This window comes from Periplaneta americana, chromosome 9 (genome assembly GCF_040183065.1).
Source record: "Periplaneta americana isolate PAMFEO1 chromosome 9, P.americana_PAMFEO1_priV1, whole genome shotgun sequence".
In the NCBI taxonomy this organism is placed as follows: Eukaryota; Metazoa; Arthropoda; class Insecta; order Blattodea; family Blattidae; genus Periplaneta; species Periplaneta americana.
Genome location: NC_091125.1, coordinates 163,397,461 through 163,420,519, shown reverse-complemented (window position 1 = coordinate 163,420,519; position 23,059 = coordinate 163,397,461). Strand labels below are relative to the sequence as shown.

At 37.8% G+C, this 23,059-nt stretch overlaps 1 protein-coding gene across 1 annotated transcript in view; it reads left to right on the top strand.

The window, feature by feature from the left end:
- Positions 1-23,059, top strand: part of Dp (transcription factor Dp) — a 151,723-nt gene that overhangs the window by 77,810 nt on the left and 50,854 nt on the right. Inside the window, exon 3 of the mRNA XM_069836300.1 lies at positions 22,669-22,744. Within this exon, the coding sequence (XP_069692401.1) occupies positions 22,669-22,744 (76 nt within the window). The remainder of the gene's footprint in view (positions 1-22,668; positions 22,745-23,059) is intronic.

Sequence of the window (23,059 nt, the reverse complement as noted above, 5' to 3'; positions counted from 1 at the left end):
GGAACCTGGGACATATAGTGCAGTTTTAACATAGTTTTATTATTATTATTATTATTATTATTATTATTATTATTATTATTATTATTATGGGTTACATCAGCTGCTTGTCTATGCGCATGATGTGAATATGTTAGGAGAAAATCCACAAACGATTAGGGAAAACACGGGAATTTTACTTGAAGCAAGTAAAGAGATAGGTTTGAAAGTAAATCCCGAAAAGACAAAGTATATGATTATGTCTCGTGACGAGAATATCTTACGAAATGGAAATATAAAAATTGGAATTTTATCTTTTGAAGAGGTGGAGAAGTTCAAATATCTTGGAGCAACAGTAAGAAATATAAATGATACTCGGGAGGAAATTAAACACAGAATAAATATGGGAAATGCCTGTTATTATTCGGTTGAGAAGCTTTTATCATCCAGTCTGCTGTCAAAAAATCTGAAGCTTAGAATTTATAAAACAGTTATATTACCGGTTGTTCTGTATGGTTGTGAAACTTGGACTCACACTTTGAGAGAGGAACAGAGATTAAGGGTGTTTGAGAATAAGGTGCTTAGGAAAATATTTGGGGCTAAGAGGGATGACGTTACAGGAGAATGGAGAAAGTTACACAACACGTAACTACACGCATTGTATTCTTCACCTGACATTAAATCCAGACGTTTGAGATGGGCAGGGCATGTAGCACGTATGGGCGAATCCAGAAATGCATATAGAGTGTTAGTTGGGAGGCCGGAGGGGAAAAGACCTTTGGGGAGGTCGAGACGTAGAAGGGAAGATAATATTAAAATGGATTTGAGGGAGGTGGGATATGATGATAGAGACTGGATTAATCTTGCTCAGGATAGGGACCAATGGCGGGCTGATGTGAGTGCGGCAATGAACCTCCGGGTTCCTTAAAAGCCGGTAAGTAATGCTTATCTTTGCTACTGGACTGATGTCAGGGATTGTGTGGTTTGCTGTGTGATGGGTGGAAAATGGGAAACGGGAGTATTTAGAGAAAATCGTATTTGTCCACAAAGTTGATTTTAACCCGTCTCTATTTCAGTCTAGACTAGATCCTCGGCATGGGGATCCTGCGCTGTAACCTTTCTATTAACGGTACGCGTTTGACCCTTCGGGAAATAGACAAACGTCCAGTGCCCGGCCTGAATGACGTGCAAGAACTCGACAGGTGACTGACTCCCACCACCTCGCCTCGCTCTTCACGTGGATATAGTAGTCGGGTATTGAATGGGTGCTGCAAGAGCGAGGATTTTGCGCAAGCGCGACCTTCCTATAGATTTCCTGTAGTGCTGGCTGGAGTCGAACCCGGTAATCGGAGGCTAGTGACGCCACCTTCCATTCCGTGGTCTACACTTGTATGAAGTGGAGCCTCCGAAGGATTGTTTTTTTTTTTTTTCTAGGGCTCAAATATCGTTGTCAGTATTCAAAAGCGAGAGTATTGCTGGTATTCGGAACGGATCTTTGCATACCATGATTGAAATATTGTTAAAAGGGACTCTTTTTTTTCTTGAACATGACAATTCAATTCCCGCTTGGGTTCATTGATTTTTTCCCCAAGGTTTTTCCGCAACTGTAAGGCAGAATTACATGGCGAATTCTCGGCTTTATCTCCAAATATCATCATATTATCAATTCCGTCGACGCTAAGTAACCTAATAATTGATACAGCGTCATTAAATAACCGACAAAAGAAAATTACAAAATATTATTTATCGTACCGGAATAACTTTTTCATACCTAGAATTATAGTAGTATTAGTAGTATTTATTTATTTAGCCTGGTAGAGATAAGGCCGTGAGGCCTTCTCTGCCCCTCTACCAGGGGATTACAACTATAATATGAACAATAAAATTACAATTAACATTAAATTTACAATTACAATAAAAATTAAAGTACGACAATATTACCTGATTAATGAAAGCTAGACATTTTATCGTAGAAGTTAAGAACAAAGAATATTTTTGTATTTACTGAATTATAAATTAAACCTACAGTAACAAAAATCTATAGTAATGAAATTACCGGATATTGAAATATTTTGTGATAGATTAAGAGAACTATTTACAAGAAACCATATCTGAACGAGTCTCAATTACTGACTAAGTGCCTAGTAAGTTTGCGTTTGAATTCAGTTTTATTTCGACCTGATGCTAGCAGGTAACGAATTCCAGAGTCTTGGCAGGGCTATTGTGAAAGAGGATGAGTATGAGGAGGTGCGATGGGATGGTATTGTTAGTATTGTTTCTTGCCGAGAGCGTGTGTTCAGATTGTGGTGGGAAGAAAGGTAAGTGAAGCGAATTATACTGATTACACGTGAAATATTCTTTTTCGTAATGACTGAAGCATTGTTAGTACTTGAAAGAAATTGTACATCGCTGAAATATTGTCACTACTTCAAATGATTTTTTTCTGCTGGCTGAAATATTGTTAGCAGGTATTCGAAAGACTGAAATATTGTTCTCTAAAGGAATTTTTGCTACACGGCTGAAATATTGTTAGCAGGTACTCGAAAGGAATTTTTTCTGCTGGCTGAAATATTGTTAGCAGGTATTCGAAAGACTGAAATATTGTTCTCTAAAGGAATTTTTGCTACACGGCTGAAATATTGTTAGCAGGTACTCGAAAGGAATTTTTTTCTGCATGGCTGAAATATTGTTAGTACTCGAAAGCAATTCTTTTTATAATCATAATCATCATAGTTCTCTGCCCAAGAGTAGGTCTTTCACTGCAAGCCCAGCATTCTTCTATCTTTCCTATTTTCTGCCTTCCTCTTAGTCTCCGCGTACGATCCATGTATCTTAATGTTGTCTATCATCTGATATCTTCTTCTGCCACGAACTTTTCTCCCGTTCACCATTACTTCCAGTGCATCCTTCAGTAGGCAGTTTCTTCTTACCCAATGACCCAACCAATTTCTTTTTCTCCTGATCAGTTTCAGCATCATTCTTTCTTCACCCAGTGTTTCAACACAGCTTCAATTCTTATTCTGTCTATCCACTTCACACGTTCCATTCTTCTTCATACCCACATTTCAAATGCTTCTAGTCACTTTTCTTCACTTCGTCGTAATGTCCATGTTTCTGCCCCATATGATGCTACACTCCACACAAAGCACTTCACTAGTCTCTTCCTTAGTTCTTTTATCCAGATGTCCGCAAAAATTCCTTTTTCTATTAAAAGCTTCCTTGGCCTTCGCTATTCTCCTTTTGATTTCCTGGCTCCAGCTCATTTTGCTGCTTATAGTACATCCCAAGTATTTGAAGCAGTCCACTTGCTCTACTGCCTTATTTAGAATTCGCACGTTTACCTTATTTTCGTTCCGATAACCATGGTCTTAGTCTTACTTGCATTTATCTTCATTCCATACTGCTCATAGCTGTCATTTAGCTCCAGTAGCATGTCCGTTAGTATCGTCTCTTCTTCTGCTAACAAGTTCATATCAGCAAATCTGATGCACCATATTCTTCCCTTACTATCACTACTGTACATCCATGTTCTGAAAACAGTTCTACACTAAATATTCTTTGTACGTATATAGGTGAAATATTATTATTTGAAATTAATTTTGTACATGCGTGAATCCTTGTTATTTCTCCAAAAGAATATTTTGTACACACAACAAATATTGTTGGTACCGGTATTGGAAATTTGTGAAGGACATGAATGTCCGTTGTTACTGGAATGTCGTGTGTCGTTTTAAGCTTCATGCCGAACCGCATGGGAGCCCCACTGGCCCTTCGGTGACAAGTCGAGAAGAACCTATTTTATGTATCATAAGTAAGGATAAATCCCTGCAGCGTCCCAGATGTATGGATAAATTAGCAGATTTGTGGCTCTGATTGTATTTATTTATTTATTTATTTATTTATTTATTTATTTATTTATTAAACACATGCAGCTTCATTTATTTGTTGCATTGAATCAAATGTTTTTCTTTCTTCTATTTATTTATTTATTTGTTAAACACAAGCACTTTCATTTATTTGTTGCATTGAATCAGATGTTGTTCTTTCTTCTATTTATTTATTTATTTGTTAAACACAAGCACTTTCATTTATTTGTTGCATTGAATCAGATGTTGTTCTTTCTTCTATTTATTTATTTGTTAAACACAAGCACTTTCATTTATTTGTTGCATTGAATCAGATGTTGTTCTTTCTTCTATTTATTTATTTGTTAAACACAAGCACTTTCATTGTTGCATTGAATCAGATGTTGTTTTCTTCTATTTATTTATTTGTTAAACACAAGCACTTTCATTTATTTGTTGCATTGAATCAGATGTTGTTCTTTCTTCTATTTATTTATTTGTTAAACGCAAGCACTTTCATTTATTTGTTGCATTGAATCAGATGTTGTTCTTTCTTCTATTTATATATTTATTATTATTACAAGGAGGAGTGTAAGTATTGAGTTCAGTGGGCTGAATTCATGCCTGTATTGGATTGGTGAATGTGTATGGCACATTGATTGGTAGGTGAAAGTGAATAAATGGGGGAATATTTTTATATTGAAGTTATTACTTTAAACATTGACAGAAGTATGAAGTTCTTAAATTAGTTTCACATTTTGTGAAATTACTTAAATACGAAAAATGTCAGCACAATTTGTCATTTTTCTCATGTTTTTAATAGATTATTTTACGACGCTTTATCAACATCTTAGGTTATTTAGCGTCTGAATGAGATGAAGGTGATAATGCCGGTGAAATGAGTCCGGGGTCTAACACCGAAAGTTGCCCAGCATTTGCTCATATTGGGTTGAGGGAAAACCCCGGAAAAAACCTCAACCAGATAACTTGCCCCGACCGGGAATCGAACCCGGGCCACCTGGTTTCGCGGCTAGACGCGCAAACCGTTACTCCACAGGTGTGGACTTTCTAATGTAAAAGAGTTACATTAAAATGGCTGTGTTTAGATGAATGTAAGAATGTTACCAATGGGTTGGTGTATTATGTATCGACTAAGAATAAAGAGTACAGATGAATTTTGAGGTAAGACGCATAACATATTTGGACTTGTTCACTTCTTCGCATCATTATGCTGTACAAACGAGTAGGCCTACTTCAATACTGGTTGTCACGCAGACCTACATGATTAATAGAAACATTACTGTTCTTCACAACCTAGACCGGATGTACGCTATATTTGTTATGCAAATTGCAGTTTACAAATCAGAAAGACAGTTTCTATAATGGTGACTTCCATTCCCTATTAACTTTTGGACAATTATTATCCAGTATCCTTAAGATGTGATGGAGCCTGTATTATGAACTGTTTGCATGGCGGATATAAAAGAGTAGCACAGTTACCATGGCAACAACTGTTAATAAATTATTTGATAGGTGTGTAATTCGAAGACACTGCACCCTAGTTTATGGAAAATGGGATAGCGGGAATAAATGTGTGTTGTTTTTAGTTACTGTGGTTCATAAATATGACTTGTGTTGTAAACAAATCCTCTCCAGCGTTGCATTGCTTTTTTAATACGAGTATGTACTCAGGAAAATAGAAAAAACTTCTGTAGCTTGAAATGAACATATTGTACTAAGAACGAATTACACCCTACTTAAAACCCGAGTCACACGGGGATAGTTTACAGGAGTCAAGTGCTTGAAGCCTCTAAACTTGATGCTATATTTGTGATCACACGGAGACATTAAACTTGAAACCATGCTTGAAAAAAAACGCGCGCTGAATGTTGTATTCGTAGTGGTGTTTGAATTCTTGTATTCTGTTATAGTTAATAAAAATCAATAGTGAACTGGCATTTTTAGTTCGGTGAAACTGAAAATGCCGCCAGCACATATTCAAACATGTGTGCAGCTAATTGGCGCCTTGTTATTGTATGAATTACAAAATATTCTTGAAAAAAAAAAGGAAAGGAGAACATGAGTTAAGAAATGGATTCGTAGAAGAATTATGCACTGTGCATCTAATACCTTGTTGAAAGAATTAGCTGAAGAAGGTCCTGCAGAACACAGGAAACATCTCAGAATGAGTCCTGTTTTAAGGGTTTTTAACTTTTTTCGAACCACTTCTACGTCTATGTTTTCGAAACCTTGTTTCATGAGTTCACTGACTAGTTTCTGGAATAATAATTCCCGCTTGTTTTTACTTGTCACGTATATTCCATAGAAGTTCATACTTCTCATACACTTCCAAAAAACTTTATGATATCGTTGGAATTCCACTTAGGGGCGCTCGTTATTAATTTACTTGGACAATAGGCCTAAAACTACAAACTTTCTACTTGCCAAGTTGCTACAAGTTCGCATTCACACGCGGAAAGTGGTGGAGTCAAGTTGGTCACGTGAAGGGAAAGTAGACACAAAAGTTGACGGGTCGTCAACTGAAATTCTGCTTGACCGCCAAGTCACAACTTGACTGTCTCGACCATATCACACGGGGAAAGTTGAAGGAAAGTCGACTTGCTCCAAGCACTTGACTCCTGTAAACTATCCCCGTGTGAATTAGCCTTAATCCAAAGTTATACAGGGACATCATTTTATTTTTACTAACATTTTTAATATTAACCTGTCTATACCTTTAGAGAACCGGAAACACCGCTTGCTCCCCTCTCCAAGACTGGAGTTCGATGCTACTGGCGTAAAACACAAATCACTCTACTAGGTATAGGAAGGAAGAAAAGTAGTTCATCCATTTACGTAAACCAGAAAATATCGCGATTTTGAGTTTGATAATTTTCATTAGGTTTTTCTTTAATCAAAGTACAGTACTGTATTAAGAATAAGTGTTTTTACTCACGAAGTGAGTTATCCATGCGAACGTATTCATTATGCGGTGTATATTATACTGTCTACAGCACATTAGCGTACAATACAGAGAAAGAAGTTAAATTGAAAAATAATCATAATATGAATATTTAAACACAATTTTGAAAATGGTGGCCGTTCATTTCGATACAGGCTTCAGTTCTTTTGTGCATATTATCGCACTATAGACTATTGCATCTAATTCCAATTGCCAGTTTCGTCCTTCGTACTAGTAACTCATGTTGAAATAATTCTGTACCTACTCTACGTACTGTAAATTCAATCTTCACTTCTGCCCGACCCGAAAATATAAAATTACTCAGACATGCTATCTACTGTCCGTCCAAGTGGTTATGCCGCAGGATTGTAGAAAGGGAGGAAATCACGTGACAGTTAATTACTTAACGAGGCCCTTTTATTTAAGTTAAATTAAACAGCTGTATAATATTACGTAAACTTCCAATTCCTAAGAGAAATTAATGTTTTCAGAAAAGAGCTAAGACAGCCCAGCTATTACAGAGGGGCGAGCAGAAGCAGGTGGGGGAAATCGGGATGCGACGTAGGCAAACGGACAGTACCTGTGCGAAAATATGATTCAATATTGAAAGCTCTTTCGTCACTGGAAAACGCGAACATATTTCTGGAACGTACTATACTCAGTAACTCAGTACTGCTTACTATCTGCGGTCTTGGTTCTGTGTGGAGTTGGAACTTCCTTAGTAGAAGGGGTGGGTGTGAAGTACATTCAAAAACTCAGGTACAATAAAAATTGAAGTAAAAATAAAATGATGTCCCTGTACCTATCTACCGGTACTGTGTATCTTTAATAAACAATTGACCACAAATCCTCCCCAATGGCGGGTACTTCTTTGAGTCATTTTACCCCAGTGTGTCCCTCTAAAGGCCGTTATGGTTAATGTGGACAGCGTATTCGCTTCCCAACTATGCGGTCCGTAGTTCAATTTCCGGCGAGGCAATGCAAGAGCGTTATCTCCCGTGTATGGGACTGGGTGTTCGTTGCTTTTGTGTGTGGTCTCACCGGTGGCCCTGTACCGTGCTGGCATCACCAGGGAGGCTCGCAGTGTGTGCCTATCAAGCCCTCCCCTACACTGCATTGAATTGTAAGTCAGTAGGAAAAGAGGAGGTCAAATAGAAAAATAAAGTGCCACCACAGTCTACTATATACAGTCGCGAAGCTTGACGTGATATTTTGCAAATCTCGTGATAAAGCGCTCCAAGCGGTTAGCAACTAGAAACAATAGACTGTCCACGGTCGACTTTGGACTGTGTCGTATTTCCATCGAGTGCTAGCTCGTTGCGTATTTCACATTGATGCTTGTGAAATGTTCGTTATTGGTTGTAATGAAAATGTTAATGGCTAAAATACAATAATTGGAATAATAATATTTTACTAGAGACGTAGAAAAATTAAGTTTATCTTAATGAAATTTATTGATCACGTTTTATTTTCAATTCTGGTGGGATTATTATTGCTTAGGCCTACTTTTTTTTTTCAAAGGATATGTTTTTAATTATAGCTGTTAATTTTGTTGTTATTTTTATTTGTTACTTTACTAGAAACTAGAAAAAGTCTGTTACAATAAAATTTATTGATCACGTTTTATTTCCAATTCTGATGTGATTATTATTGCTTAACCTCATCCCACTTTGTTAACTACGTAAGCCTACACTACAAGTACCGGTACACGTAAGTTACTCCATTAATTCATATTTCCATTATTATTGTTGTAAAGGGAAATGCAAATTAATATTTATTGATTTCATAGTTAATTATCGCTATAATCTTGAATGAGTGAAGCGATTATAGTAAATTTCAGTTCGTTTTGCACAAACAAAAATAATATTAACCTATTTCTTGCAGGTATCTTCGAGTTTATGGTGGAATTTAATATACTTCATTAAAATAATAAATTAACTTTATGCATTTAATATTTCAATAATGGAAGGAAGGTGTTAATTTTTCCAAAAGAACACAACGAAAGTGTAACATATTTTGTCGTCTACTAGGAGAGAGATTTGCGATGATGAGGCGATAGTAGCGATCCTAGTGGTGGGCAACTACCCATGTTTGCATTTTTAGTACATATTGAGCTTCGCGACTGTATATAGTAGACTGTGGTGCCACTGTAGGAGGAACACGCCATATTTGTAGACTCTTCGCCGCAGAACGTTGCCCTTGGTGCACCATGTGAGGTGGTCGACAGCAGAGGGTTCGGCTCTTATGATAGCCTACAAGATAATACGAGGGTTGATCCTTATGCATAGGCCTGGTCCACTTATATTGGGTGTTCATTTCAAAGTGTGTCATGACATCACTTATGAGTAGACTTCGTAGAAATGCCTCGAGAACCGTCAGGTTTACTATGCACGCAGTATAGACTGTACGAGAAGGAGGCGTGGAAAGGATAGAGTATGCCTCTAATGTAAACACTGAGCAGTATACTCCGGTTACAATAAAACCTGTATCCTGTATTCAAGAAATATAATGAATGATCATTGAAGTAGGAAATGTCTAAACATATAAATACACAATTATTTTGTAGTGAGATATATTAACTCTTAAAATTTAATGTAATATTTTCACATCATCCTTGAATATGTGCATTGCAGTGAAGAGTTACGTATGTTTTGAGCGACTGCAAAGTGAACCTCCTCCGATGGTCACTCAAACAGTTTTTATATTGGGAAAATATACGTTCAACATCACACGATGCAATACGTACATATTTGAAGAACGGAAAGTCACTACTTTTTAGTACACCAACTTCAGATCTCTTGTCGTGACCTGATGGTACATCATTTATAATACGTAGTTGTGAATAGGCAGAATTTTTAGCAATAATGTTTCTCAACTTACATTTCACTTTCTCTGAAATTAGTGAATTGTTATTTTGGGTAACGGTTTGTGATACTTTATCCACTATATTAAGGGCTTCTGAGAGTTATAGTTTAGACGATTGTATGGGTGATGCTTTTGGACACGATTTTAAAATTAGAATCAATGAACAGAATATCTTCCAATAGCTGTTCAGAAGATAACGATTTTACAGCTGCAACAGAGGAACTCTGTGCTATCCAATGCATCAATTACCTCCATTATTTTTCCGTAATGTTCTGCATAATAATTAACAGCATCCAACAACGTTCCCCAACGGGTCAAGACTGGCTCCGGGGGTAAGGGTATTCCAGGGGCAATTATTTGGCACAGCAACACTCTCATTGTAGTATGTTTGATTGAGTTCTTGTCTGCACTGAACAAATGTTAAGCTTTGACTATTCCAACCACAGTAATGCAAAAACAAGCGCTTACTTATGTATACATTAACTGTAGCTGCTCTATCTATTTGGACCGGACACAACTCTTAACATTAACTGCTTATACTACGAGACCGGGCGGTCGCCCACCTCCTCTATACTACCGTACATCGGCAACCTGATTGCATGGTGCGTGTGGCAATTCAACGAAGTCTACTTATGAGTCAGCGATTTGAAGCGAGTTTCAGCTTTTATGTCAGAGAAGTTGCCTATTAATCAAGGTGTTCAATCTGAACTTAAGAACGTGGACGGTGTAACTTGAACGTCGTAGCAACAGATGGCGGTCTGTAAAGTCTGTGTGCTACCATAACCTCTTTCGAACTGTGTTTTGCGCGGGCAAGTCGTACGCAGGGTATTTGTTATCATCGGTTACGTACGGCAACATTCTACAATACAAATCAAATGCTCCGTGTCCATGTTGACCGTCCAAGTTAGTCAACAAATACATAAGTAATCGTCTTAACCCTCTCCACGTATCCCGACAGTAAGATAAAAACTCACCTCAGTACGTGTCTCCAAACAGTTCACATTCCTGCCACTACAGGCGTTACCGTACGTATCGGTAAGTACTCTTCTGAATGAACGCCGTACTTGCTAGGCAACTTCTCTGGCACATAAGTAATACGCCTCTGTGGAAGTGTAGGAAGATTGAATTCTCTAGGCTCAACACTAGCCACATGACGGCATACAGCGAGCCATGACACACTTTGAACTGAATACGCAGTAGTTGAAAAAAAATCTTACCTCATTTTTTCCATATAGTCCCTTAGTAAATTTATGCACTTCTCCCAGCGATGCTCCAACTTTCCACAGCTTCCTGGAAGAAGGGTTGTCCAACCTCTGCAAATCACTGATTTACGAACTCCATGACTTCATTATTGGATGAAAATTTCCTCCCTCACAGGTGCTCTTTGAGTTTCGGGAATAGCCTGAAGTCGCTGGGTGTCAGATCCTGTGAATAGGGTGGGTGGCGCAGCAATTCAAATGCAGCCATTGTAACTAAGGACTTGTGACTTGGAGCATTGTCTTTGTGGAAAAGAACCATTCGCCTCAACTTGCCACGACGTTTCTCCTTTTTTCTCATTCACAACTACACTCATCTGCAGTAGTTAAACATAGGCTGCGGTGAAGTTTTGAGGTGGAACGGATACCCGAAGCTGGTAGACCTGTACGAAGGACATAGGGCCCTGGTGCTTATAACAGGTTATCGTCTGAGATTGAGATCTGGCTATGTCGGGGCTGAGGCAGAATGACTCATCTGTCAGCATCGGATTCACGCATCCTAGCTAGGTCACTTGTCGCACTTGAAAAATGATCGTATATATGGAGCATTTTCTCAAATGTATCAAATCTCAGTCCCAATGAATTTTAAACAAATATAAATTAAGTACTGTCCCACCTGTTTTTGCTGGCCCGCTTGTAAAGACTTGTGGCTGGCTAGTGTTATTTTCTGAAAACATTTTCTATTCTGAATTGGACGCTTACGTAATATTATACAATTGTTTAAAATAATTTATGCTCGACCATGCCGAAATGTAGTAATTATACACCTGGTAGTAGCCCTTTAATGGACCTCATTAAAGTACACCTATTCATTAAAGTTCAGGTGTTCCACCAATCAGAAAATACCATTGTAGCAGTATGAAAGCGCAAGTATCGATTATTCTCGGATATGCAATCGAAAGAAAACTAGTTCTGTTACTATAATAATTAGCGTTAATTGTAAATAATATTCAAAGAAATTCAATTTGTCATCTCGTTTTTCAATGTCTAATTCAATTTCAAGGTTATATCAAGGTCAATGTCGACATTTGCTTCTCGGAAAAAACCAATACTTTCGCGTCTGCGCACATCTCACAATTTACGAGGTATTGCACAAGGTCAGTTCCGCTCCCCAGTCAGATAAGAATAACATGAATACTTATGAATAATTTCAAGTTAGAAATATGGTCGAGCATAAAACGTCGTATGAAACTTGACTATAATGGTAATTAAGACGCTCGTATGAAAATTATGAAACGAGCGCAAGCAACGGTTCATAAACATACTGTGCTATTAAAGAAAAGGACCCCGTTAAGTAACTGTCACTTAATTTCCCCCCCCCCATTTCAATGACCTGCAACATAACCATTCGGACGGACAGTAACACATAGGAAAATCTTCTGTGGACCTCTGGAAAAAAGAGCTAAGAGACTAGTGGAGTGCTTCTTGTGTAGTATGGCATTGTATGGAGCAGGAACATGGACATTACGACGAACTGAAGAGAAGCGACTGGAAGTATTGGAATGTGGATATGGAAATGGACAGAAGAATAAGAAATGAAGCTATACTAGAAAGAGTGGGTGAAGAAAGAATGATGCTGAAACTGATCAGGAAGAGAAAAAGGAATTGGCTTGGTCACTGGCTGAGATGAAACTGCCTACTGAATGATGCACTGGAAGGAATGGTGAACGGGAGAAAAGCTTGAGACAGAAGAAGATATTATCAAATAATAGACAACATTAAGATATATGGATCATATGCGGAGAATAAGAGGAAGGCGGGAAAGGGGAAGGATTGGAGAATTCTCTTTTACTGCCCTTAGGCAGAACACATTAATGAAGAATATTTGCCGTCTGGAAACGAACTCAAGTTGGATTTACAGTCGGGCACACTGCTACTGGAGGCATTTGGAGAATAAATAATATAATTGAAGTAATAATGCGACACAAATTTTGTTTTGAATGTGGAAACGAATGACCAGAATATTACGCGATTATGATACGCAATATGTAAAAATAAAAACGATTCTCTGTTGTAGCAGTTCTGAGAGTTTCGAAGCTTGAATTTTGATGCGAATAAATGCAGGGTCGCTTTAAATCGTTTTGGAAGAGGGTCATTAAAGGCTTGATAATGCTGGTAGAGGGGATAAGAGAATGTGCATTGAACGCAATACGCATGCCAACAGATGGTGAAGTTGTTGGCAGCAGGTGGGAGTATGTAGGACGAGGACAGAACGACAACAACCCCTCCCCACTCCTCGGCAGTATTTAAACCTTCTTTTCCAGCTCTACAAATTGTGGTTTTCCCGTTAAAATGTGCGTGAACCACTAGCGTTAATATTACGACTAATTGTTCTGTCGCTTATAATGCTGACCGATATTGCGTGGCTGCTTATTTTCTATCCGTAATGTTGTACAGCGCGTCTGATTTGTTTTTGGGCCGAAAGATTGTATTGTAATGAAGAATTTCTGCCCAAGCAATTTCCCCATTGTCTTGTCTTTTCACAAATTATTACAGTTAGTATAGTATTTGCAACATACAGACACACACACTATTATTTAAAAAAACCAATTGGGTATCTGGAAAAAAGATCTGCCGTTGAATGTGATTTTGAACCTAAATAAAGAGCCCGCCTCCCTTTTTCATTACGTTTATTTTTAATTGCAGTAATCTTTCTAATTGTCCATGTAGAAATTGCATTATCATTTTTAGTAAGTTATTTTACGACGCTTTATCAACATCTTAGATTATTTAGCGTCTGAGTGAGATGGTGATAATGCCGGTGAAATGAGTCCATGGTCCAGCACGAAAGTTACCCAGCATTTGCTCATATTTGGTTGAGGGGAAACCCCCGGAAAAAACAACCAGGTAACTTGCCCCGACCGGGAATCGAACCCGGGCCACCTGGTTTCGCGGCCAGACGCGCTAACCGTTACTCCACAGGTGTGGACTGCATTATCATTACCATTAAGATCTTGTAGTATAGCTGCTTCACCTTCATTATTATTATTTTTTTTTTTTGTTAAGCACTGGCCACGTGGCTTTGTAAGAGGTCGCTCTGCTTGTGGATGAAATGAAATGATTAGCCTAAAAAGTCCCGTTAAGGGCAAAGGCCTCCTCCTATAGAGGGAGAGCTCTATTTGTCTCACGCGGTGAGCTACTCCGCGTAAGAGATGTTTACAACCTTGAAATTGTTCAGTTGGTTCACATTCTGCACACTTTGGTATTGTTCGCTTGTTTCTGTCGCACTGGTTTTAGTCGCTGTTCACTTGTCTTCTTAGGTTTTTCCAGTCTTCCCTATGTCTTGCTGTGCTTGACCAATGGCTTCCTACACATTCGCTGAAGAGGTCGGCCCATCTTCTTCTTGGTCTTCCGCGTGATCTCTTGCCAATGCGGGGATCCCATAGTGTGACTTTCTGCGTCCATCTTCCGTCTCTAAGTCGTACAACATGGATAGGAAACAGAAAGTTGAAATCAATACAACAATGAAATCTACATCGACATGGGGAACTATTAATAATGAAATTCCTCAAGGATCAATATTAGGTCTCCTACTTTTTCTAGTGTTTATAAATGATCTTGCCCCCCTTATAAAAGATGTAGGTCATCCCATATTATTTGCAGATGACAGAAGTATAGTAATTACAGCCAATAACTCCAACACATTCCAATCTTCAACAGAGGAAATTCTCTTCAAAATATGTGACTGGTTCTCAGTCAATAAATTAGTATTAAATTGTAACAAAACTAACATAATTCAATTTAAATCCTGTCCAAATTCAACGTCGCAAATTTCTAGCGCAATAATTAACAATAGATCCCTATTAGAAACAACAACAACCAAATTTCTTGGCTTAAAAATCGATAATGTGTTAAATTGGAAAAATCATATTAAAGAAATTACCCCCAAACTAAATTCAGCTTGTTTTGCTATTAGATCTATGCAAAAGATAGTAAATATCAATACCTTAAAAACAATATACTTTGCATACTTCCACTTGGTAATGAGTTTTGGAATAATATTCTGGGGAAATTCCACAGATAGTAACAATATATTTCTATTACAAAAAAGAGTAATTAGAATAATAGTAGGTGCGAAATCTAGGGAGTCGTGCAGGACTATTTTCAAAAAACTACAAATAATGCCCATGGCTTGTCAGTATATCTTTTCATTAATAGTCTTCCTCGTATGTAATCGTGAAAACTTTGTAACTTATTCAACAGTTCATAGCATAAATACACGTCAAAAAAATGACTTTCATACTCCATCGGCAAGTCTATCGTGCTATCAAAAAGGAGTGCGTTATATGGCAGTAAAAATTTTTAATAGCCTCCCTATCGATATAAAAAATGAAACTCAAAACATAAAATTATTTAGGGCCAAATTAAAGAAGTACCTAATTTCTCACACCTTCTATTCTGCAGGTGAATTCATGACATTCAATAACACTTCATGAAATTGATACTAAAACTTTGTGTTGTACTAGTAGACTATATTGTAAATCTCGGCTGTATATATTTCATCTAGACTGTGACTATAAATTAAGATTTTATAATAGTATTAAGTTTTTTTATTTGTTCCATATTCTAGCTGTAAGCATGTATGAATACCATGTAATGTTAATAAATACAATACAATACAATACAATACAATACAATGGCCTCCCCACTTCAATTTGGTGTTGGTGGCTTGCAGTGCTGGATCTTCAATTGCTGACATCTTTTGTAGCACTTCGTTTGGAATTCTGTGCCTCAGTGATAAGCCTAGTATCCTTCTCAGCATCTTCCTTTGGCATATTTGGAGACTGTTACGAAGGTTGGCAGCGAGAGACCATGTCTGACACCCATATAACAGTACAGGAGTTATTCGTTTTCAATTTCTGAAACGACTAAACCGGTAGTAACACGCTGTCGCCTGGAGTCAAAGCTGAGGATTTAAAGTTTGTAAACACCTTAAGTTTGTCCAATGTGTGTAATTAAAATACCGAGCATTACAGAAAGTTTGAGTATAGGTTTAACATAACGGAAATGTTTAATAAAAACGAATTTATTTCGGCCCGCAAAAGGACAAATTATTTACGTTTCCTAACAATGTAGCACTAGATTTAAAAAAAAAAAAAACAATAAATAGGCCTATCCTTATAATCTTCAAAGTTAGTCGGCCACCAGATTATAGATCTTTGCGTAATTGATATTTAATTGTCTTTTAGCTATCGTTTCATTAAACATTTAACTCGATATTTCGAGCTAGCCAAGGTCACCGCCTATAGTTAGGCAACTTCCACGGAAGATGACACCTCCATGAAGTCTTATTGCATGAAAATGTCCATAAACGTATCCTTTGATAACCTAATCCGACACAAATCAACATTGTGATAATTTCAATTCGGTTAAATCAGGGTAATGCTGCAGTTTCGCTACTAGATGCCTGTACCGACTGCCCATATTCATAGTTCACTTTTTCCCCCGTAAATATACAGTTTCCTTATATATGCAATTTCTTTTGTCGCATAATATTAAGTACCAACTTGTTTCCTAACTGACCTTTAAATACAAGGAATCCAAGCTTGCTTTTTGCCCTTAAATGAGAGGAAGAAACTGATTAAATGGCTGAAATATGTAACCTAATTAATTGATCGGGTCCATGCTTATTCATCGGATTGAAAGTGGAGATTCAGCAGGAACCATATTATGTTTTTTTTTTAATGCAGAAGGAAACATCATTGTGTTTAAACGTTAGGAAGAACCTTGCCAATCAGTAACAAAAGAGGTTGGGAATGAGCTAGAAAGTTTAGGAACATCTTATAATTCTTATAAAATGCTGCCCTGGCCTTAAATTATAATAATTATTAGAGAAACTAACAATGTTTTTAACTCTTGATTAACAATAGGAAGGACTAAATTTTAGCGCAATTTCGGTATTTATATGATGACTGTTACTCCTTATAGAGAATTTTAAAGTTTTTGAAACAAAATAAAAAAAATCTTACATTTTCAGTGTTAAAGTTGAAAATGAACGAGTAACTCATTGGTGCACAATTCTCAACTGTTGCTGGATCATGTAGGATATAATATTACTCTTCAAATTAGTAGAGATCAGATATTTGTAAAAAAAAAAATACTTTGTGAATTTCCTAGCAGTTTCTAAGGTTCCACGTTTTAAAAAATGGGGGAAATTTTGTTATTAGTCGATTCATCTTTAACTGCTGAATGGAGGCAGTTATGGCACAGCTGCGTCCCCCCTATCACTGTAATCCCAAGGAACGCAACGAATCTTTAGTAACAATGATTAAAAATGACGGAATTAGGAAGACCTATAATATATTTAGATGAAATTAATTTTAGTGTAGTTCTGTATTTTGCGTTCATATATTTCTTTAATCCATGTGTTGTGGGTCCCTATCACCACGGCATAGCGCGTCCTCAGGTTGCGGATCGAGGAGACGGCCTCCAGATATGAAGGTTAGCTGTGAATATATCGAATAAGTAGTCGCAGACAGCCGATGAGGGGTGGTCCTCCAGCTTGGGGGTTGGGCAAGGGACTAATAACCCATCACCGTAAAAAAGAGCTTGTTACGAAACCTTCAAATAACGCGTTGTATTCTTCACCTGACATAATTAGGAACATTAAATCCAGACGTTTGAGATGGGCAGGGCATGTAGCACGTATGGGCGAATCCAGAAACGCATATAGAGTGTTAGTTGGGAGGCCGGAGGGGAAAAGACCTTTGGGGAGGCCGAGACGTAGATGGGAAGATAATATTAAAATGGATTTGAGGGAGGTGGGATATGATAATAGAGACTGGATTAATCTTGCTCAGGATAGGGACCAATGGTGGGCTTATGTGAGGGTGGAAGTGAACCTCCGGGTTCCTTAAAAGCCAGTAAGTAAGTATATTTCTTTAATTGAATTTGTTTTTCTCAACTTAGTTCTGAAACGTCCTGTAGCCGCGTCTCGAAGTAGAAGTGGTTAGACTGTTTGAAATTTCAGCGTGAAACTTTGCTCTGTATGAAAAACAGAGTATAAGAGCGTGGCTATGGCCTGAGCTGTCCGTGATGTGTGCCACAGTAGAGGGATTATATGTATTATGTAGCTGCTGTGGATATACTCGTGTTTGTTCTTGATGATGGAACGCGTCGCAGTTTTTGAAGGTCGGAGAAGGACGAGAAGATTATGATGGCGATTACTCTAAATTACATCACGTTAAATATCTGATGGACACTTCAGTAACTTCTATTTCAAAATATTTCATACAGATTATGAAATTGCTGTAGCTGAAATGATTTAAGCTCTAGAGACCAGACTTTTACTTCAGTACTGTTTACTGAATATTGACTCCTAGGCAGAAAGAAATTATTCAGTTAGGAGTCAAATTATACAAGAATTATGCTTATTATACAGGGTGTATCTAAATTGGTGTCAAATATTTCGGGGACGTGTTCCCAACACCAAAACATTATACAAAGTTCATATGAACATTGGTCTCAAAATAATTTATTGCAGAGTTACAAGACAAAATTTAATGTTACAAAAATTGCTCGAAGTGGCTTCCTTCTGCTTCGATGTGTCTCCTAAACCTGCGTTACATGCTCTGATGTACTCTGTTGAAAATTCCTGGAGTGTTTCGTATTTCGTGAAATCCAGTTTGGATACGCTCTCAGAATAGGCTATCAATTTTAAGTACAGGAGTCGCATAAACCAGGGACTTTAAATGTCCCCAGAAGAAGAAATCCATTGGATTCAAATCAGGCGATCGAGCAGGCCATGCAATGAATCCCCTTCGACCAATACATCTTTGGGGAAATCAATCATTAAAAAAATTACGAACTATCAGACTGAAATGAGCTGGAGCAGCATCGTGTTAAAACACGTCCGTTGGATGACGTCCAGAAGCACATCTTCAATTAAATGATGCAAATCATTTCGTTCTGTTCACTCACAGAATACATTTCCTTCTGATTTCTTTGCTCTACAAAATACAAACAAACAAAAAACCACCAAACAATCAGCGGTCAATGAAGGGACAAATCCTTTAATAACTCCTTAACGAATGGTTTTCAGACCCATGTTCTAATTAACTTTTTTAATTGTTTTGATGTTAGGAACACGTCCCCGAAATATTTGACACCAATTTAGATACACCCTGTATATTTTTATGATGTTTAGTAAAAAGAGTGGATGGTTGTTTCATTTTAAATAAGAATACAACAGTGATGCTCCACTTCAAGAATCATCAGATTATTTTCTTTGCTATAATTTGCATTAAGTAGAATAAGCTCATAAATGACGTGGTAGGAGTAAGTTACTTACTTACTTACAAATGGCTTTTAAGGAACCCGAAGGTTCATTGCCGCCCTCACATAAGCCCGCCAGCGGTCCCTATCCTGTGCAAGATTAATTCAGTCTCTATCATCATACCCCACCTCCCTCCGGTCTCCCAACTAACACTCTATATGCATTTCTGGATTCGCCCATACGTGCTACATGCCCTGCCCATCTCAAACGTCTGGATTTTAAGTTCCTAATTATGTCAGGTGAAGAAGGCTTATTGTAGGGATTCGTAACAAGCTGTTTTTTACGGTGATGGGTTGTTAGCCCTTCGCCCAACCCCCAAGCTGGAGGACCACTCCTTATCGGCTGTCCACGACTGCTTATTCAATATATTCGCAGCTACCCTCCATATCTGGAGGCCGTCTCCTCTATCCGCAACCTGAGGACGCGCCATGCCGTGGTGATAGGGACCCACCATACATGGGGTAGGAGTAAGTATCGACTATAATTAGTTTCTGCTTTATCTTAACCCAGACTGGGTAGGTAAAAGAGAACTGTCATTTATTAAAATTACAGTACATGCATAGTTTTCTGCCCAACGACAGGTATTTCACTGCAAACCCAGAATTCTCCAATGTTTCCTATTTTCTACCTTTCTCTTAGTCTCCGCATATGATCCATGTCTATCATCTCATATCTTCTTCTGCACCTAACTCTTCCCCCATTCACCATTCCTTCCAGTGCATCCTAAAGTAGGCAGTTTGTTCTCAGCCAGTAACCCAGTCAATTCCCTTTCCTCTTCCTGATCAGTTTCAGCGTCATTCTTTCTTCATCCACTATTTCCAACACAGCTTCATTTCTTACTCTGTCCATTTTACACGCTCCATTCTTTTCCATATCCACGTTTCAAATGCTTCTAGTCTCCTCTCTTCACTTCGTCGTAATGTCCATGCTTCTGCACCAGACTATGTCACACTCCACACAAAGCACTTCATAAGTTTCTTCCTTAGTCTTTTTTCCAGAGGTGCGCATTGCTATCCACCTTTTGACTTCTTGGCGGCAGCTCATATTACTGCTTGTAGTACACACTAAGTATTTGAAGCTGTCCACATGCTCTACTGCCTCATTTATAATTCGCAAGTTTATCTTCATTTTCCTTCCTGTGACCAAGGTCTTCGTCTTATTAGCATTTATCTTCATCCCATACTGCTCACAGCTTCATTTAGCATAGTAGCATACCCTTAGTATCATCTTCTCTTCTGCTAACAACGCCATATTATCAGCAAATCTTATGCACTTTATTCTTCTCCCTCCTACTATCACTCCTCTCATGTTCTGTAAAGAGTTCTTCACTATATCCTCCAAGTAGATGTTGAACAGGCTGGGTGATAAAAGGCATCCGTGACGTACTGTTCTCCCAATATGCAGTGTGTATAATATGTATATTATGTATAAAATAGGCAATAATGTGTATTGCACTTGCAAAAGTCTCTCGTAATCCACTAAAATGTTTAGAATTTTGACTTGTGTGAAATTTGAAGTTTAAGACTATTCCATTCATTAAAATAATTACAGTAGAGAATTACTTTTCTGATAACTATCTGTAGGAATCAGTTTATAAAAAAAATTACTGGCCGTGTAGGCAATAAAATTATAAAGTATGTATGTGGGGGTTCTTATTCTATCTTTCAACTTTAAAATGTTCTGTATTGCAACCGAGAAAGCCCCGAAGCAGAACACTCCCGTGGAACCATACTATACTAATACGAGAAATAATCACGTTCGAGGTACAGTCTGGCTACTAAAATCAGTTTTCTTCGTGCTCAGAACTGCTTTTCCTCCGTAGGTGATGAGGTTGGCTCATTTTTATCGCCTTCGTGACAAGAGGTCACCACACCAATATGAACTTGCAGTATGTTTAGTCTAACTGTTGGAGACAGACGTTCTCTCCATCCGTAGCTTTCAGTCGGATAAGAGTGCAGCTCAGGAAAGTGTTTTTCTCTGAACTACATCGTTGTAAGCGTCAAATATAGAGCTAGTTTTGTTTTACCATACTTTATTATTATTATTATTATTATTATTATTATTATTATTATTATTAAAAAGGTAAAGGTATCCCCGTAACATGCCATGAAGGCACTTGGGGGGCATGGAGGTAGAGCCCCATGCTTTCCATGACCTCGGCACTAGAATGAGGTGGTGTGGTCGGCACCACGCTCTGACCGCCTTTTACCCCCGGGAAGGACCCGGCACTCAATTTTATAGGAGGCTGAGTGAACCTCGGGGCCGTTCTGAAAGTTTGGCAACGAGAAAAAAATCCTGTCACCACCTGGGATCGAACCCCGGACCTTCCAGTCCGTAGCCAGCTGCTCTACCAACTGAGCTACCCGGACGCCCATTTATTATTATTATTATTTCTCGTGATCAGAATTAGTAAGAAATTGGAAATTTAGTCTTTGAAAGGGTGGAAAAATTCAAATATCTTGGAGCAACAGTAACAAATATAAATGGCACTCAAGATGAAATTAAACGCAGAATAAATATGGGAAATGCCTGTTATTATTCTGTTGAGAAGCTTTTATCATCCAGTCTGTTTTCGAAAAATCTCAAAGTTAGAATTTATAAAACAGTTATATAACCGGTTGTTCTATATGATTGTGCAACTTGGATTTTGAGAGAGGAACAGAGGTTGAAGGTGTTCGAGAATAAGATGCTTAGGAAAATATTTGTGGCTAAGAGGGATGAAGTTACAGAAGAATGGAGAAAGTTACACAACACAGAACTGCACGCATTGTATTCTTCACCTGACATAATTAGGAACATTAAATCCAGACGTTTGAGATGGGCTGGGCATGTAGCATGTATGGGTGAATCCAGAAATGCATAACTATATATGAGTGTTAGTTGGCAGACCTGAGAGGAAAAAGACCTTTGGAGAGGCCGAGATGTAGAAGAGAGGATAATATTAAAATGGATTTGGGGGAGTTGGGATATGATGCTCGGACTGTTTACTCAGATTTGTACACTGCTTGGAGGACTGTAAAACTGCAGGCCAGCGTTCAAATCCTGGTTGGGACAAGTTATCTGGATGAGATTTTTCCGGGATTTTCCTCTCAACTCGTGTAGAGCATATGCTAGGTAACTTTCGGTACTGGACTCTGGACTCATTTCCCTGGCATTATCCCATCTCATCCTGGAACTAGATAACCATCGCAGTTGATAAAAGGGTCGTAAAGTAAACTAATAAAAAAAAATCTACAAAGGTTAAACCCGACCAATAGTGATAGTTTTTAAGGACTAATACGAATTCTGAGCATAACTCTGGAATGACAGTAAAGATGGGATACTTTCTTTTAAATTTAGGCACACAAAATAAGCTTGTCCCGGAATAATAGGGCTCCAGACAATCAGCCCGTTGTTTTCTCCTCCCTACGAAGTAATCACTCTCCAGAGAAAGAAAATTGTGTGTTATCAGCTGTTGTTATATATGTTTTTTTAATTTGTATTTTTCAGGGTGCCACAGTCCTTACATCGGGTGCCCAGGTTCTTCGAACGCTTAGTTTGCAGAGTCCAAAAACAACGGCACAGAGTAAGTTGTAATTTTTCAGCAAAACAGTAAAATTGATTTAATTTTACCGTGTATGACATGTTTACATGATTTAGCGTAATATTCCATGTGTAGACATGAATATTATTATTATTATTATTATTATTATTATTATTATTATTATTATTATAGCCTAAATTTAATATCTACTTAATTTTATAGAAATACTTGTGTCGCATTTTTTATGCTCAGAAAGTGGTACCGGTAGCCTATACTTTATTGGAAGAGCTATATTTTGTTTTGTTTTGTGTATTTTATTATTAATGATAAACGCAAAAAAATATTTTGTACACCAGC